Consider the following 19,298-nt stretch of genomic DNA (forward strand, 5'->3'; position numbering starts at 1 on the left):
TATGTATAAACTTTGCTGAAAACTTACGTGTTCAGAGAATTTTCACAACCTTTTCATAAATGTGTGTCAGACATTGAGTATTTGAAACATATTTCACTTAAACACAATGATCAGAAAGCCTCATATTTTAGAAAAGCAGTGACGATTATGGTACTATTTCTGCTAGATGATTTGAAGTATGAAACAGGAGAGAAGTCAAGCGAAAAACTGCATGTTCGCTTTGTTAGGTAATGGTGAAGTGGAAATAATTGATTTCCAACAACATGTTGCCTGTTTTTAACAGAATTCATGCAGTAGAAAACCTCCGTGAAAAAAATGGAGACAATCCGTGTGGGAAAACCTTCAGGCGGATTCCAAATCTTACCGTGCAGAAAAGAAATCCTCCAGAAGTAAATCCTTTTGAATGCTCTGACTGTGAAAAAGCCATCATGGATCCCTCATCACATAACCACCATGCCTGTCAGTTTATTACATCTAGAGAAGCCTGTGGTGGTACCACTCCTATGAGACCTCTTAGTGGCAAGAAACCCCATAAGTGTGAGGTATGTGGGAAGGATTTCATTTGTATCTCAACTCTTAAGAATCCTGTGACAACACTCACTAGTGACAATCAGTATAAATGTAATGAGTATGGGAAAGATTTCTGTAGTTTCTCGTCCTTTTGGACACATGTGAGAGGTCACAAGGGTGAAAGTAAAGAAAGTTCTTCTAGTGACCCTTTATCCCTCCTTTTCTATAACAGAGATAAGCCCTATGAATGTAGGGAATTTAGGAAAGCCTTTAATTTTTCCTCAGCCCTCACTGCACATTTAGGCACTCACAGTGAAGAGAGGCCTTATGAATGTAAGGAACATGGGAAAGCCTTTGGTTGGCCCTCATACCTCACTACACATATAACAACTCACACTGGAGAGAGGCCTTATGAATGTAATGAATGCGGGAAAGACTTTAGGCAATCCTCAAACCTCATTGTACATAGAAGGATTCAAAGTGGAGAAAGACCTTATGAATGTAAGGAATATGGAAAAGCCTTTAAGTGTTCCTCACATCTCACTAATGATAGAAAAACTCACAGTGGAGACAAGCCATATAAATGTACAGAATGTGCGAAAGCCTTTAGTCAGGCTTCATCCCTTATTACACATATAAGAACTCACAATGGACAGAGGCCTTACGAATGTAAGGAATGTGGGAAAACATTTAGGTATTCTTCTAACTTCACTTCACATATAAGAACTCACAGTGGAGAGAAGCCTTATGAATGTAAGCAATGTGGGAAAGCCTTTAGGCAGTCCTCAGGCCTCATGACACATAGAAGAATTCATACTGGAGAGAGGCCATATGAATGTAAGGAATGTGGGAAAGCCTTTACAGATCCCTCACACCTCACCTCGCATATGCGAACTCACAGTGGAGAGAGGCCTTATGAATGTGAGGAATGTGGGAAAGCCTTTAGTCAGTCAGGAAACCTCACTAAGCATATAAGAACTCACACTGGGCAGAGGCCTTATGAATGTAAGGAATGTGGGAAAGCCCTTAGTCTGCTCTCAACCCTCACTACACATATAAAAATTCACAGTGGAGAGAAGCCTTATGAATGTAAGCAATGTGGAAAAGCCTTTAGCAAGTCCTCAGGCCTCATGACACATAGAAGAATTCATACTGGAGAGAGGCCATATGAATGTAAGGAATGTGGGAAAGCCTTTAGTCACTCAGGAAACCTCACTAACCATATAAGAACTCACAATGGGCAGAGGCCTTATGAAAGTAAGGAATGTGGGAAAGCCTATCGTCAGCTCTCAAACCTCACTACACATATAAGAACTCACAGTGGAGAGAAGCCTTATGAATGTAACCAATGTGGGAAAGCCTTTAGGCAGTCCTCAGGCCTCATGACACATAGAAGAATTCATACTGGAGAGAGGCCATATGAATGTAAGGAATGTGGGAAAGCCTTTACAGATCCCTCACACCTCACCTTGCATATGCGAACTCACAGTGGAGAGAGGCCTTATGAATGTGAGGAATGTGGGAAAGCCTTTAGTCACTCAGGAAACCTCACTAACCATATAAGAACTCACACTGGGCAGAGGCCTTATGAATGTAAGGAATGTGGGAAAGCCTTTCGTCAGCTCTCAAACCTCACCACACATATAACAATTCACAGTGGAGAGAAGCCTTATGAATGTAAGCAATGTGGGAAAACCTTTAGGCAGTCCTCAGGCCTCATGACACATAGAAGAATTCATACTGGAGAGAGGCCATATGAATGTAAAGAATGTGGGAAGGCCTTTCTAACTTGCTCTTCCCTCACAAGACATATAAAAACTCATAGTGGAGGACTTAGGAATGTAAGGAGCGTGAGAAAGCCTTTCCTTGTTCATCATACCTCACATCACATATAAGATCTCACTGTGGAGAGACTACTCTGTCAAAAGGGGGGTGTTTCATCCTTAATTATATAATTTCAAACAGTAAGTTTCTGAAAGTCAGTGATAAAAGAACAAAGTTTCTCAGTGTGTAACAAAACAGTACTACCTCCAAGAAGGGGTCATTCGAATTCCTTTGTGCCTATGAAAGTTTCATTTTCACTATGGGCTTGTCCTCATCGGTGTTTGTTACTTTCTCAGTCCAAGCTAAATTTTACCTTTCGGAAAGTCCTTGACTATAACAAATAAGCCTGTAGGGAATAGCCAGGAGGAAATGTGGTTTTATATTTGTTAATATTTTTATGGATGTTATTTTGTATACAATGAAATACACTCTTCTTGTATTTGGTTTAAGAGTGTTTTTTGAAAAAAATTGTATTCCATGGGAATTCCACTTTGGAATACAAGCTGACAGTTCCTTTGAAATCTAAACACAGTCCTCCCATTCTGATCTAGCAGTAACACTCCTAGGTATTTACCCACATGAGTTAAAAACATATATCCATATAAAAACCTGCTCACAAATGTTTATAGCAGCTTTCTACATAGTTACAATAATTGAAAGCACCCAAAATGTCATTGAATAGGTAAATGTGTAAACAAATAGTGAGACATCCATACAACGGTGTATTATTCAGTGATGAAAATAATTCAGCTATCAAGGTAGGAAAAGTTATGGAGGAATCTCAAATCCACACTACGTGAAAGAAGCCGGTCTAGAAAAGCTACATCCTGTGTGATCCCAAGCCTATGGCATTCTGGAAAAGTATGAAGTGTAGAGGCAGTACAAAGATCATTGATTGCCAGGGGTTTGGGGAGAGGGAGGAGGAACGAATAGGTGGAGCCCAGTGAATTTTTACAACTGTGTAACTATTCTGTAGGAAATGTAATGATGGACTGATGACAGTATGCATTTGTCAAAACCTATAGGAGTATAAACACAAAGAGTGAACCCTGATGAAATCTATGTATTTTAGTTGAAAACCACGTCTCACTATTGATGTACCCGTTGTTACAAACGTATCCCACACCACAGGAATGCAACATGTTAACAATAGGAGAAACACTGTGTGTAGGTGGGATGCATGGGGAGTCTGTACTTGATGCACAATTTTTCAGTAAATCCTCATGTCTCTGAAAACAAAGTCAATTTCAAAACTATGAAAACTATGGTATCCCATTTTTGTTTTGTTTTTATAACAGGGGCTGCAGAATCTATTGAAGTTTCTTATATCTTTTTCGTATGAACTAAGTAGACATCATTTGTTTTTGTTTCTTATAAGTGAATTTAAAAACTATTGTAAAATGCATGTAAAAAATAAATTTTGCCATTTTAACCATCTGAAGTGTACAAATGCATTAGTTACATTGACAATGTTGTGCAACCATCAACCCTCTTTCAAAAATTCTTCATCCCATCCCATTTGGAACAAAGGAGAATGAAGAAAACCAAACACACACAGAAAATATTAGCCCAAAGTACTAAAGGAGTACATGAACCAGAGACTGCACCAGCCTGAGACCAGAACAACTAGATGGTGCCTGGCTGCCAGCAATGAGTGTCCTACCAGGGAACACAACACAGAGTCTCGGACAAAACGGGATAAAAATGTAGAACAGAGCTCAGATTCATGTTTGAGCAGATTTCATGGTCTGATAGAGACTGGAGGAGCCCCCGAGACCTTGGCCCCCAGACACACTGCGAACCGCTAACTGAAACCATTCTCCAAGCCCACTCATCAGACAAAGATTAGACAGGAGTGTAAAACCGGAAGTAATAAGCATGAGGAATGTGCTTCTTAGTTCAATTAGATTTATAAGACCAAATAGGTAGCTCCTGCCCAAAAGCAGGATGAGAAGGCATTTGTGGTATCTCTGTTATAGCAGCACTAGATGACTAAGACAAGGGACAGTGGAACTCTTACGCACTGCTGGTGAGAATGTGAAGGGGTACAACCATTTTGGAAGACGATTTGGTGCTTCCATAAACAATCTAGAAATAGAAATACCATAGGATTCAGCAATGCCACTCCTAGGAATATACCCTAGAGAAATAAGAGCCATCACACAAGTAGACATACCCATACCCATGTTCACTGCAGCATTGTCTACAATAGCAAAAAGATGGAAATAACCTAAGTGCCCATCGACAGGTGAATGGATGTCTTAGTCATCTAGTGCTGCTATAACAGAAATGCCACAAGTGGTTGGTTTTAAGAAAGAGAAATTTTATTCTCTCACAGTCCAGAAGGCTAGAAGTCTGAATTCAAGGCACTGTCATCTCCAAGGGAAGACTTTCTCTCTGTGTTGTCATCAGTCTTGCCTTGCTCTGGGAGCATCCCAGTGCAGGAACCTCAGGTCCAAAAGACACACACTGCTGCTGGCACTGCTTTCTTGGCGATATGAGATCCCCATCTCTCTCTGATGGTTTCTCTCTTTTATATCTCAGAAGAGATCGCCTTAAGACACTACCTAGGCTTGTAGACCTCATCAGTATAACTGCTGCTAATTCATCTTATTACATCATAGTGATAGGATTTACACCAGATAGAGAAATCAGAAGATAAAATGGTAGACAATCATACAAGGGAATCATGACCTACTGAAAATGAGAGATATATTGGGGGGGGGGGATGCAATTCAATCCATGACAATGGGTAAACAACCTATGGTACCTGAACACAATGGAATACTATGCAAATATAACGAAGAATGATGAATCTGCGGAACATCTCACAACACGGATGAGTTGGGAGGGCATTTTAATGAGTGAAATGGGTCAGTCACAAAAGGACGAATACTGTTCGAGACCACTATTAAAAAACTTAAGAAGTTTTAGACACGGAAACAATCTTTGATGGTTACAATGGAAGAGCGAGGAGGGAAAGAAAAACACTAGTGAATAGTTAAGAGGTAGCTTTGATGAAGGCTAAGGCACTAGGGAATACTGGGGAAGTCAGCAGAACTTGATCAAGCCAAGGTCATGGAAACTTCATAGACAAATCCAAATTCCCTGAGGGACCGAATTACTGGACTGAGGGCTAGGGACCATTGACTCATTAATATTTAGCTCAATTGGCATAACACACTTTAAAACGAAAATGTTCTGCATCCTACTTTGTTGAGTAGCATCTGGGGTCTTAAAAGCTCGTGAGTGGCCATCTAAGATGCTCCACTTTTCTCACCTTGTCTGGAGCAAGGAATAATGAAGAACACCACAGACACAAGGTAAAGATTAGTTCAAAGCACTAATGAATAACTACCACAGCCTCCACCAGATAGTGCAGCACAACCAGATGGTGCCCTGCTTTCAACACCGACTGCTCTGACAGGGATCACAATAGAGGATCCCAGACAGACCTGGAGGAAAAAGTAGAACAAAATCCAAACTCACAAGAGAAAACCAGACTTACTGGTCTGACAGAGACTGAGAAACCCTGAGAGTATGGCCCGCAGACAGCCTTTTAACTCAGTACTGAAGTCACTCCTCAGGTTCACTCTTCAGCCAAAGATTAGAAAGGCACCATAAAAAAAAAAAAAAAAAAGGAAGTGAATTGTAGAAAGTACGAATCTAGGAAAATTGGAAGTCTCCATTCCTGCTCCTATTTTAACACAAGTCCAGTCCCTAATCATATTTCCCAAATTCCCAGATGGGACAAGTATATAGTCCCCATTTATTTCTTTATAGCCTTATGAAATGTTTTCTTTCTGTTTTGGAGACACTCCCCCTACATCAGTGCTTCTCAACTGGGGACCATTTTCCACCTCAGGATATCTGGCAATATCTGGAAACACTGCGAGGGAGGCACGTGCTAATACACTCTAGTGTTTTAGAGGCCAAGGAGGCTGCTGAACATCCTACATGCATCCTGGGCTATGGAGCCCTGGTGGAAGCCGTTGCACATGGACAAAAACTGGCCTAACAGTATGGGACAAAATCCAGGGACACATCAAAACTTCCCTTTTACATAACAATAGCCAACATCTACTTGGAACTTCACGTGGTATTTCTTGTGCTGGTGATTTACCATATTAGCTCATTTAATCCTCATATCAACCACATGTGGCACATGTTGTCGTAGCCTCTCTTTCCCAGATGAGGAAACTGAGGCACAGGGGAGCTAAGCATATTTCTCAAAACCACCTTCTATTAAGGTGGCATCAAGATTTTTAAGCCAGGAAAGGAAAACCTAACAGTTCACACTATTAACTGCTCTGTTCCATCACCCATGGACACATGTGTCCAGCACAGGACATTGGCCGTGTCTCTGGCAGGAACTCTCACTAGAGAAACGTCTGCAGGGCTCCCTTTATGCCTTTGTTCACCAAGTTGTAGATGAAGGGCTTTGTCATGGAAGCGACCACCGTGTACAGAACGGCAAACACCCCTGCAGAAGTGACACACAGACATAAGCAGGCAGGCTTCGTAGAACAAGGAGACAAACGAGAGGTGAGACCCACAGGAGAAAATGTTTTATACTTCCTGTTACGGATCGAATTTGTATCCCCCCAAAGGATGTGTTATAAACCTTAATCCCTATACTTGTGGATATAGTGCTATTTGGGAGTGGGGTTTCTTGGTTATGTTACTGAGGCAATAGCAGTGTAAGGTATGTCTTAAGTCAGTCTCTTTCGAGATGCAAAAAAATTAGATTGAGCAAGCAGGCGAGCAGAGCTGGGGGAAGACAGATGCCACACCACATGAAGATAACCAAGAAACAGAGATCAGAAGCTGAGAAGAGACAAGGACCTTCCCTCAGAGGCCACAGAGAAAGGAAGTCTTCACTAGAGCTGGTGTCCTGAATTTGAACTTCTAGCTCCCTAAACTGTTGCGAAAATAGCTTTGTTTGTTACGGCCACCCACTTGTGTTATTTCTGTTATATCAACACTAGACAACTAAGAATTTGTTATGGGACAGTGGGATGCTGCTCTAAAAAATATCTAAAATGTGGAAGTGGTTTTCGAATTGGGTAATAGGAAAAGCCTGGAAGAGTTTTAATGTGCGTAATAGTCAAAGCCTAGATGGTCTTCAAGCGAAGGTCGGTAGAGCTATGGACATCAGAAGCAATTCTGGTGAGGGCTCAGAAAGAAGTGAGGTGAGCCATAGAAAATTCTCCATCATTTTAGAGAATACATATGGTGCCATCAACAGAATGTTGCTAGACATGTGGACATTAAATGTGCTTCTGCTAGTGCTTTAAAAGGTGAACATGTGATTGGACGATGGAGGAGGACTAATTCTTTTTCGGCAACGTCAAGGAGCTTGCCTGAATTATGTCCAAATGTTCTGTGGGAGGCAGACCTTGTAACTGATGACCTGGGATAGAAGGGTGAGGGGATTTCTAAGCAAGGTCTTAAAGAGGTCACATGGTTTCTTCTTACTGCTAATAGTAAAATGCAAGAGGAAAGAGATGGACTTAAAAGTGAACTGTGCAACATGAAAACAGAACTTAAAGGTTTGGAAAATTCTGTTGAACAAACTAAGGACACGTGTCCTAAAATGTTTGTCAAGGACGTGGCTGCAAAAGGAAAGCCCTCTGCCTCTTGGAATTCTACAGGCAAGAAAGTGGGCAGAGGAGCTACATCTGTTGTCCTCCAAAAGAAGAATAATCTCTGCAGCTGCTCTGAGATCAGCAGAAAAGTTGGAAGGAATAGCAGAACCAGGGCTGACTGATTGTCAAAGGGTGGAGAAAAGAACTCCTGGGTTTCAAAGGGTGCAGACACACCCTCCTGGGTTTCAAAGACTTAAATCTCCAGCATCTCGGTTTTGGCATGTGGGGCTGCCATTCAGTTGTGTCAAGAGGATTGGTCTGCTGCTGAAAGCTGAGGGAGTGGGGTTGCCATGCTCAAGGGGCAGGAGAATGGTGTCTGCCAGGGTCGAGGGGAAATAGTCGCCGCTCAGGTGGACTAGGAGGATAGGGCTACCTAAAGCCAAGGGAGCAGAGTAGGCAACCCAGTGGCCTTGGAAGTTAGGTGTGAAACCCCAAGCCGAGAGACCTCCAACCAGAATCCAGAAAGCGTGGCCAACACCCACGCTCTGGAGGGTGGGAACCTTGCCCAGATGCTCTCAGGGAACAGAGCATTATTTTCAAGCCTTTAGAAACAATGAAATTTGTTCTGCTGGGTTTTGGACTTGGTTGGTGCCTATTATCCCTTCTTTCCCTCCGATTTCTCCAATCTGTAATGGAAATATTTACCTTGTGCCTATTCCACCATTGTACTTTGGAAACAGATGACTTGTAGTCTAGGTTTCACAGGTTTACAGATGCAAAGGAATTTTGACACATCTTTGATTTTCAGGATTCAGAAGATGAGATTTTGGGCTTGGAGTTGATTTAAGACATTTAGGATGGTGTGACGTGAATGTTTTTTGCATGCCGTGAAGACACGCATTTGGGGGGAGTCAAAAGTGAAATGTTATGTATTGAATTGTGTCGCCCAGAAATCTGTGTTGTAAATCCTAAACCCTATCCCTGTGGTTATAATTCAGTCTGGGAGTGGGTTTTCTCATATTAATGAGACAGTGTTAGTGAAGATATTATGGATCATTTTTGTAATCTCAGAAATCTGTTTTGAGATATAAAAAGAGAAATTTTAAGCAAGCAACCTAACAAACATGCAGAGATCGAGGGAAAGACATGCCAGATCACGTGAAGATCATCAGGGAACAGAGAAACACGACCTGAGACAAGGACTTTCCCCGGAACCCACGGAAAGAGAAAGCATTTCCCTAGAGGCAGCACCCTGAATTTAGGCTTCTAGCCTCCTAAACTGTGAGAAAATTAATTTGTTAAAGCCAGCCACTTCTGGTATTTCTGTTACAGCAACTCTAGGTAACTAAGTCACTTCCCTTCCTTTCTTCAGATGCTCAGTATATAATACGCAGTTTGGCATATATGAAAAGGATCCGAGCAAGAGGAAGAAAAACCATGATGTCTGTCACAATATATAACACAAGGTTATTGATGAAGGTGTTGGAGTAGGCAAGCTTGAGGACTTTGGTGAGCTCACAGAAATAGCGTGGGATTTCACTGCACAGAAAGTACCAGCACAGTCAAAGGGTCAGGAAGAGCACCCAGCATGCTGACAAGCCAAGGATTTTGAATGACTGTGTAGTGCTGAGACAGAAAGGTCCACATAAACCAGAGGGTCCATCACCCTGACACCAGAAGAACTAGATGGTGCACAGCTACCACCAATGACTGCCCTAACAGGGAACACAATAGGGACCACTGACAGAGCAGGAGAAAAGCACCGTGCAGAACTGAAATTCTAGTAAAAAACCAGACTTAGTGGTCTCACTGAGACTGGAGGAACCCCCGAAAACATGACCCCCGGATTCTCTGTTCACCCAAAAGTAAAACCATTCCCGAAGCCAACTCTTCAGACGTAGAATAGACTGCACTATAACGCATTAAATGATACTCATGAAGAGTGTGCTTCTTAGTTCAAGCAGATACACAAGACTAAATGGGCAGCTCCTGTCCAGAGGCGAGATGAGACAGCGAAAGGGATAGGAGCTAGTTGAATGGACAAGGAAAATCTGGGGTGGAAGGGAGAAATGTGTGGTCACATTACACGGGTAGCAACTAGGGTCACATAACAATGTGTGTATAAACTTTTGTATTAGAAACTAACTTGAGCTGTAAATTTTCAACTAAAGCACACATACAAAAAAGAACAGGGCTTGTTGGGTTTGAGGTGGTGGGGCTGCCAGAGGGATTACAAGAATGGGGCCGCCCAAGGCAAGGGAGCAGTGTTGCCATCTCAGTGGGCTTCAAAGGCCAAGATCAAGCTCAGGATTCAGGGGCCTACACCCAGAATCCGAAGATCATGGTCAACACCTAGACTCTGGAATGCAGGGTTATTGCCTGGATGTTCTCAGAGACCAGAGGATTATTTTGAAGCCTTGAGTGATAATATATGTTGGGGTGCTGGGTTTTGGACTTACTTGGTGCCCCTTATCCCTTCTTTCCCTCTAATTTGCCCCTCTTGTGATGGAAATGTCAACCTTGTGTCTGTTCTACTATTGTACTTTGGAAACAGATAATTTGTAACCTAGATTTCGCAGGTTCACAGATGAAGAGGAATTTTGTCCGAGGATGGAATATGCCTAAAGTTTCACCCGTATTTGATTTAGATGACTTGGAAGATGAGATTTTGAACTTAGAATTGATTTAAGACTTTTGGAATGATGTGATGGGGTGAATGGGTTTTGCATGTGGCAGATATATTCAATTTGGCGGCCAAAACATGGAATGTTACAGACTGAATTGTGTCTCCCAAAAGTATTGTCATAAATCCTGCCCTATATATCTGTGGTCATATTCCCATTTGGGAATGGGTTGCCTGTGTTATGCTAATGAGACAGGATTAGTGCTGGCTGTGTCTGGAGTCAATGTCTTTTGAGATATAAAAGAGACCCAACAAGTAAGCCAGAGAAGCTGAGATGGAGGAAGAGAGTTGACAAGCCACATGAAGAACACTCGGGAGCACCTCGGGAAGAGATAAGGACCTTCTCCGAATTGTATTTATTTTGTTGTTGTTGAGAATATACACAGCAAAACATACAGCAATTCAACAGTTTCTACATGTACCATTTAGTGATATTGATTGCATTCTTCAAGTTGTGTCACCCTTCTCGTCCTCCTTTTCTGAGTTCTTCTTCCCCCATTAACATAAATTCATTGCTCCCTAAGTTTCCTATCTAATCTTTCCTGCTGCTGTTGTCAGTTTGATCCCACATAGATAGTTCCTGAAAGGGCCCGATGCTCAAGGTAGGCATTTTTGACGAGTTAAACAATTGTTTAGGTTTAAGAAGACTTCAGGGGATATTTTTGGTTTAAGGTTTAATGTTTATCTCAGGGCAATATTTTCAGGGGTTCATTCAACCTTCATGGATTCAGGAAGTTGGAGTCCATGAGAATTTGAAATTCTTATCTATATTTTATCCCTTTTTATGAGGATTCTTCTACAGAGCCTTTGATCAAAATGTTCAGTAATGGTACTCAGGTACCACCCAGTTCTTCTGGTCTCATGGTATTGGAAGCAGTTTTTCATGGAGACAATTATCTACACTTTCCATATGTTCTTTATATTCCTGACTCAAGTTTTTCCTCTGTTGCTGCCGGTGAATACAGACCGACTGTTATGTCTTTCATGGCTCCTTGTAAGTGTTTAAGACCCCAGGCACTACACAACTAACTAGAAGGTATAAGTACTAAACATGTGATTAGGCCACTTAATCAGAATATCCCATGAAACCATGATCCTAAACCTCCAAACCGAGTAAACAAATCTGAACAGATTTAAGCTGATTCAGCATCTACTTCATTTTTTAACGTTGTAAATATCTCTCACAAACCACTTCCTTCTTCATCATTTTTTATTTTTATTGCGCTTTACGTAAAAAAAAATTTTTTTTTAAGTTTACAAATCAGATAAGTCGCTCATACAAAAACTTATATAACCTTGCTATGTTGACATCTGAAGGGCCTATGCATCTGCATTCTACCCCTCACCCACCTGGATAAGAGACTAGGCTGGATGTGGGGTCTTTACATCTCTAAAATCCCAAATTCCAAGAATCGCCAAGACGTGAGGGTGGGTGGGCGTGTCCAAGTCAGAAAAGTCCTTGGATAGAACTGCTGATCCGCTGGGAGTTAAAAAATTAACAGGCAAAAGAAGGGATGTGCAACACAGAGGTTTAGTCAGAGAATTCTCCTTTCTTCCATCTACAACAGTTCATCAACTGTTTTCCTTATCATGGGAGTTGGCTCTCGAATCATGAAAAGATACACATTCTGTAGTTTGCCACCTCTCATTTTTAAATAACCAAGTTGTTTATGTCAGGAAGCCTCTAAATTGTAGTTTCGGTGGAGTAGAATTTGACCCAAGGATATCTAAATGTGTTTATTTTCATCTTTTCAATAATGAAAAAGGAGCCCTGTTAGCACAGTGGCTACGTGTTCAGCTCCTAACGAAAGATAGGCCTTTGAAACCCACCAGCTGCTCTGCGGAAGGAAGATGTGGCAGTCTGCTTCTGTAAAAACTATAGCCTTGGAAACCCTATGGGGCAATCCTACTCTGTCCTATAGAGTCCTTATGAGTTGCAATCCACTCGACGTCCACAGATCAGTAATCCAATTCTCTGTGCCATGATAGACACATAATCTAACAATGTGGATACTTCTTTGATTTTCCTTTCCCTCTGTGTAAGAGCTTTGAAAATAGAAGCGTCCGGTGAATCTAAAAAGGCTAGCTCGAGCCTCGGCCTCATGATTCCATTTTGTTATTTCCACTTTACATGACAACAGTTAATTTTCCGACAGGCTTAATCTGGTATCTAAAGAAATGTTTCTCTTTGTAACCAAGCTAAGAAAGAATGTTGTCAGCTTTTCCCCAGGGTCCCTGGATACAAACAGTGTACCTAACCTGTACATTCTCAGAAAAAATTGTCTTGCAAACCTGTGCAGAGAAATTCCTTAACCAGGGGAAGACTGATGACAAGGACTTTCCCCAAGAGCTAAAAGAGAGAAAGCCTTCCCCTGGAGATGGCACCCTTAATTTGGACTTGCAGTATTCTAGACAGTGAGAGAACAAATTTCTGTTTATTAAAGCCATCCACCTGTGGTATTCCTGTTATAGCAGCACTAGGTAACTAAGAATTTGGCAGTAGGAGTGGGGTGGTGGCGTGCTGCTTTTTTTTTAATATGTGGAAGCTGTTTTTCAACTGGGAATGGATAGAGGCTGGACGAGTTTTAAAGTGCCTAAGAGTAGAAGCGTAGATTGCCTTGAAGAGAGTGTTGGTGGAATTCTGGACATCAAAGACAATTGTGGTGAGGACTCAGAAGAAAGTGAAAAGAGCTGTTAAAGCCATCCACTTGGGGAATTTCTGATATAACAGCACTAGATGAGTAAGACAACAGGTGAGCCTGGGGCTCCCTCTACTGGGCACTGGTTTGGGGTTCATGTTTCAAAACGCTATAATTTCGGAATTTCAGTGATCACTTTGGGAAAATGAGTTCCCATTTGCATTGTCTATTTTCCTCTGTGGGGCACTTTTTTGGTGATCAGTTTTTGTCAGAGGGTCTGATATACCTCCATGTGAGACTCTGGCAAGTTAATCAGTTTTACCTAAAACCTGTGTTTTTGTGGAATTGACTTGATCTTACCAAAGAAATGCTGTATACCTTTTAAGAAACTGGAATCCCTATTTGTTTTCTCTTATGTTGTTTAAGGGCAGAAGCTTGATTTGTGAGCTGGCCTCACAGACTAGTAAGTTTATGATGTTCTTCTGTCCTCTTTTGTTGTGAAGCTTGACTCTGATCTAGTAAGTGTAATCATAGTAATCTTTTAGTCCACTCAGTCCTATGTAGTTAATTTCAGTTCCACAGAATCCTGGGTCAGGAACAGTCTGTATACCCATCAACTTCTACACGAGAGTTCTGGAAATCTTCATTCAGCCTAGTGTATTCCATCTTCAAAATATCACACCTTTTTTCACAAGTCCAATGTAGTCCATCTTTTGTAGGACTATTTTGATCAAGGATTTTCAGTGAGGCAGCAAAATAAAAACTTATATGCAAATGACAAAACTTTCAAACGCCATGGTTAACTTATAATAATTCATAAAAGTGGAAGATCTGATGGAAACTAATTACAAAAGTAATGCAAAGTCAAATGAAGTAAATTGAAAAAAATTTCTAAACAATAACTAACCTTATCTTCAAAGAACTTTGGATACAACACATAGTAATCTTGAGATGTAATACTATATAGTCAGGGTACCATATTTTTACACAAACAATATGTACCTTCTATTTTTGTTTTGCAGCCGTGCCTTTTCCCATGAAGTATTTTGTTAAGCGCTGTATGCTAGTTTTTATTACAGCAACATGAAAAAAATTGGTATAGCGGCACTTATGAAAATGCCTTGTGGGGGGAAGGTGCAGTTGGCAACGAAAAACAGGAGGCCCTCGTTATTTGTGTAAAAATACAGGATACCCCAAATATAACAAGATCATCAAGTTTTTGGAGCCCTGGTGGCACAGTTGTTATCAGCTCTGCTGCTAAACCAAAGGTTAGTGATTCAAATCCACCAGCAACTCCTTGGAATCCCTATGGGGTAGTTCTACTCAAAATTGACTAGACAGCAACAGATTTGGTTTTGGTGTTTTGGGTTAAGTCTCTAAACATCTGAACAGTAATTAAAAAAAAACTCCATAGGTAAATGATGGGAATGCCCCATTAAAAACATTGCCTCAGATGATGCTAGATTCAAAAGAAATAATGACTAATTAAAAAATAAAATTATGACAGTATCATGTGCTTCTTGTCTAGTATCAGGCACGCTGACACATAAATTTTTAACCCAAAGAAAATTTGACACTTTTGATTTGACAACACATTTCATGTAACTGATAACACATTCAATAAATCTTTTAAACAGTCTTTCTTATATATCTTTTGTTGAATCTAAAATTTTTTTTCTAAATTTTTTGTTTTTGTTGAGAATATGCACAGCAAACCATACCCCAATCCAACAGTTTCCATATGTACAATTTAGTGACAGATGATATTCTTCAAGGTGTGCAACCATTCTCGTCATCCTTTTCTAAGCTGTTCTTCCCCTATTAACATAAATTCACTGACTCCTGAGATTCCTGTCAAATCTTTGGAGTTGTTGCTGTCAATTTGATAGCTTACAGTTTTTAAAAGTTTATAATGTTCAATGCAGACATTTTTCAGTAGTTAAGCTAAACATCGTTTGGTTTTAAGAAGACTTCAGGGAATTCTTACTGGTTTAAGGTTTAAAGATTATCTCAGGGGAAGAGTTTCAGGGGTTTATCCAACGTTCATGGCTCCAGAAAGTCTGGAGTCCATGAATTTTAAAAAATTCTGTCCTGCATTTTCCCCCTTTTCATCAGGATTCTTTTATAAAATCTTTGATCAAAAGGTTCAGTAATTGTAGCCAGGCACAAGCCAGTTCTTTTGATCACATGGCAAAGAAGGCAGTTGTTCATGGAGCCAAGTAGCCACGTATTCCATATCTTCCTCCTATTCTTGACTCTCCTTCTTCTGTTGCTCCAGGTGAACAGAGTCCACCTGTGTATCTTGGATGGCAGCTCGTAAGCTTTTAAGACACCTGGCACTACACAACAAACTAGAAGGTAGAACAGAAGCACCAAACGTGTCATTAGGCCAATTAACTGGGATGTCTCATGAATTCATGGTCATAAACCTCTAAATCTCATGAGATTTAAGCAGCCTCAGCAAGTACTTTTGTTGTTGTTGTTAGCGTTGTGAATATATTACACAAATTTTGCTAATTCAACTTTTTACAGGTTCCAACTTATCGGTAGTTAATAGAATAATCAGCCACGCAACACTGCCCTTAATCAATGTGGTATTTCTATCACCTTTAACCCCATCTCATTTTCGTTTTCCTTTCCCTCTCACCTCAATAACCACTAATGAAATTTCTTCTCCACACATTTGCTTTTCTTCTCTTTTTACGGAGCCCTGGTATTGGAGTGGTTAAGCACTCGACTGCTAATTGAAAGGTTGGCGGTTTGAACTCATCAGTCACTCCACAGGAGAAAGATGTAACGGTCTGCTTCCGTAAATATTACAGCTTTAGAGCCCTATAGGGCAGTTCTATTCTGTCCTATAGGATTGCCCATGAGTCAGAATCGACTGGATGGCGGTGGATTTGGGTTTGCATTTTTACATCAGTCAAGTTGTACAGTATTTGTCCTTCTGCGATTGACTTATTTCACTCAGCAGAATGTCTCCCAGCTCCATCTGTATTGTAGCATGTGTACTGATAGTTCATTTCTTCTACATTTTGTTTATCCGTTCAAGTGTAGATGGGCATTTATGTTGCTTCTACTTTTTGGCTATTGTGAACAGTGCTGCAGTGAACATGGATGTACAAGTCTCTGAGCCTCTGCTTGCAAGTCTTTTGGTTATGTAAGTAGGAGTGGAGATGCTTGGTCACATGGAAGTTCTATTTTTAGTTTTTGAGGAACCACTACAGTTTTGCTGGAGGGCTTTACCATTTTGCATTCCGACTAGCAATAGGTGTTTCCAATTTCCCTACATCCTAACTTGTTTTTTTTTCCTGATTTTTTAAATTTGGCTATCCTAGTGGAAGTGAAATGGTATGTCTATGGTATTGATTTGCCCCTCTGTAATTGCTACTAAAGAGCATCCTCCTATTGAGTTTCTTAGAGCTATTTTTTACAGAAACTTTTACCCATGGAAGCAGCAGTCAAGAAATCAAATGATGAATTGGGCAAAACTATTGCAAAAGACCAGTTTAAACTGTTAGAAGCAGAAATATCACTTTGAGAAATAAGGTGCACCTGACCCAACGAATAGTATTTTCACTCACCTCATATGCATACAAAAGCTGGAAATGAATAAGGAAGACTCAAGAACTGATGCCTTTGAATTGCGGTGTTGGTAAAGAATATTGAATATACTGTGGACTGCCAGAAAAACGAAGGAATGTGTCTTGGAAGAAGTACAACCAGAATGCTACTTAGAAGCGAGGATGGCGAGAATTCGTCTGACGTACTTTGACTATTATCAGGAGGGAGAAGCCCCTGGAGAAGTGCATCATGCTTGTTAAAGTAGAAGAAAGAGAGGAAGACCTTAAATGAGGTGGATTGACACAGTGGCTGCAATGATGGGATCAAGAATAGCAATGGTTGTGAAGATGGTGCAGGACCGGACAATGTTTGGTTCTGTCGTACGTATGGTGACTATGAGTTGGAACCTACCTGATTGTACCTAAGATCAGCTGTGATTTTATATGCTTATTTTTTTCCTACTCGTGTGTGCTCTGTTAGACAAATAAATTGCAAATATGCAATGCTCAGTGCTTCCTTGGTTTGAATGCTACCTGGCCATATCACCTGCTTTCCTTGAGAAATTCATGAATATTTTCATTGCTATTTTGTTTTACTTTTTCCCATATATCCAATGAATGAGATGAATCACTAGTTTCTGTGTTCCTGTTGGAGTCCTGCTGCTTCTCCTGCTCACCGGAAGCAGAAGTGTGCCTCCTTGGTCGGCGTCCGTCCGGCTCCTCCGGTGTGTGGCAGCAACTGCTTCCTGGAGGCCTGTGTGTGTCGGTGCGTGGACAGGTGAGGTGGTGGGAGCCGCGCAGACCTGTGCTGCTAAGGAAACGCGGAGACATGCAGGGTCCCGGGCCTCCTGGGGTCTCGGGTCGCTCCCGACGTCTGAATGGCGCGTCCCCATGTGTTGTGGAGACACAGGTGCGCGGTTACCTTGAGCTGCTCCTCAGCCCTCAGTCACTGCTGGCCCCTGCGTATATTTACCGTTTACTGAGCTGTTTCTGGAGGGCTGGGCACGGGGTCGAGGACTTCGTCTAAGGGACCTTCTCTGAGCCTCGAAACACCACTGCCAGGGAGCGACGATTTGTATCGTTTTACAGAAGTCTAATAATCTCGGAGAAATTTAATACCTCGCGCGTAGACAAATATCTACTAAGTAGCAGTGTCTGAACTCAAATGCAAATCTGTTGTTACTTCAAGGGGCATAGTGATCACAGTCTCCCTGCCTGAAACGGCTCCTCTTTCTTTTGTGTCCTTCATCAGGCAGGACTTTTGTTGATTATTAGTGGTCCTGGGGAAATGAAGATTGTGGCGAGGACTATAACCTCCTCCTTTAATGGGTATATGTATTTAGGACTGATGAACAATCAAAAAACATGACTTGGAAATAGTACGTACGTTTAGGAGCATGTTTATCCCAGTTTCAGGAGGAAAACATTTAATACAGGTAGCTTTCGAGGAATTTCTTGGGCGTTAAGGCAGAAATTTTCATCACGATTGTGTGAGAAACCATACAGCCGGTCGTAGTTGGTCCGATATAAAATGTGATGTTGCTGAACGGTCTTAATGCAGGCGACGAACGATTTATTGAGATCACACACCCTGGGTGTGTAGTCTGTGCTAGATTGGGTACTGGGAATTGAACTGTAACCTAACCACTCGGGTTCTGGTCCTGTCTTATTAGCTGATTGAAATAAGATGGACACTGATTGCAAGGGTAACAGAAAGTGGCAAGTTTACTGTCTGCATATACGAGGAGCACCTGGGGTCTAGTGACCTTATGGCCACGTGCTGGCTGACTAGGGGAGCTGGGGAGCTTTTGGTTTTCAGTGGCCTCAGGGGTTGGGTTTGGTACCTGGAGTCTTCTGCTTTTAGCCCTCCCCTGCCTATATTGGGGTGGGGAGAGGGTCAGGTGAAGCATGTGATCTCAATCTGTGCATGCTTCAAGGCATGACTAGGGCTAGTCAATGGACCCAGCCAGTACCTGCTGCGACTTCCTGCTCAAAACAAGCTTGTGGTTAGCAAGACAAAGGGGGGAGGGGGAGGGGGGAGGGGTGTTGACTGGGGTTTTCAGTATGGCTGACAGCCTGTTTCAGAACCACAGTTTCTGCTACCAAAGAAGCACAGTCCTTAAAAGGTCGACGGCTTCTTGGAGCACAAACCCTGCATATTCCTAGAGTCAGAGCGGCGAAAATTAGGAATGAAGGGAAGATGGGAGGCCCGTGTAATGCCACTAACCCATATACTTCAGATCTTAGAGGGTCAGCGACACTGCAGTGTTGAAAAGGTCCCTTATCTTGTATAATAATTACTTTACACAGTGAAAGAGTGAAGTAGGGCGGCCCTGGGTAGCTGAAAAGGTTCAGATTATTAGCGGAAAGGTTGGTGGATTGAACTCACCCAGATGTGCCTTGAAAGACAGGCCTGTCTATGTGCTCCTGAAAGGTCACAGCGCTGAAAACCCTATGGAGCAAATTTCAAGTGTCTGTATTTCAGTGTCCT

General features: G+C 41.6%; 1 protein-coding gene across 1 annotated transcript; it reads left to right on the forward strand.

Moving 5' to 3' along the window:
- The first annotated feature begins 263 nt into the window (after window positions 1-263).
- On the forward strand, window positions 264-17,834 carry LOC135229725 (zinc finger protein 345-like). Its single transcript, XM_064279075.1, has 3 exons — window positions 264-2,351; window positions 6,766-6,879; window positions 17,463-17,834. Exons 1-3 carry the CDS (start codon window positions 264-266, stop codon window positions 17,832-17,834), a joined length of 2,574 nt encoding a protein of 857 aa, XP_064135145.1.
- The last annotated feature ends 1,464 nt before the right edge of the window (window positions 17,835-19,298 follow it).

Source organism: Loxodonta africana, unplaced genomic scaffold, assembly GCF_030014295.1.
Source record: "Loxodonta africana isolate mLoxAfr1 unplaced genomic scaffold, mLoxAfr1.hap2 scaffold_481, whole genome shotgun sequence".
Classification (NCBI taxonomy): Eukaryota; Metazoa; Chordata; class Mammalia; order Proboscidea; family Elephantidae; genus Loxodonta; species Loxodonta africana.

Bases quoted from the DNA above. Each gene is read 5' to 3' on its own strand.
- LOC135229725 (XM_064279075.1), top strand. From the start codon at position 264: ATGTTGCCTGTTTTTAACAGAATTCATGCAGTAGAAAACCTCCGTGAA. The intron at 2,352-6,765 runs GTAAGGAGCGTG...ACCAAGTTGTAG, and splicing joins ATAGTGGAGGACTTAGGAAT to ATGAAGGGCTTTGTCATGGA. The intron at 6,880-17,462 runs GTGAGACCCACA...TTCCTGTTGGAG, and splicing joins AACAAGGAGACAAACGAGAG to TCCTGCTGCTTCTCCTGCTC.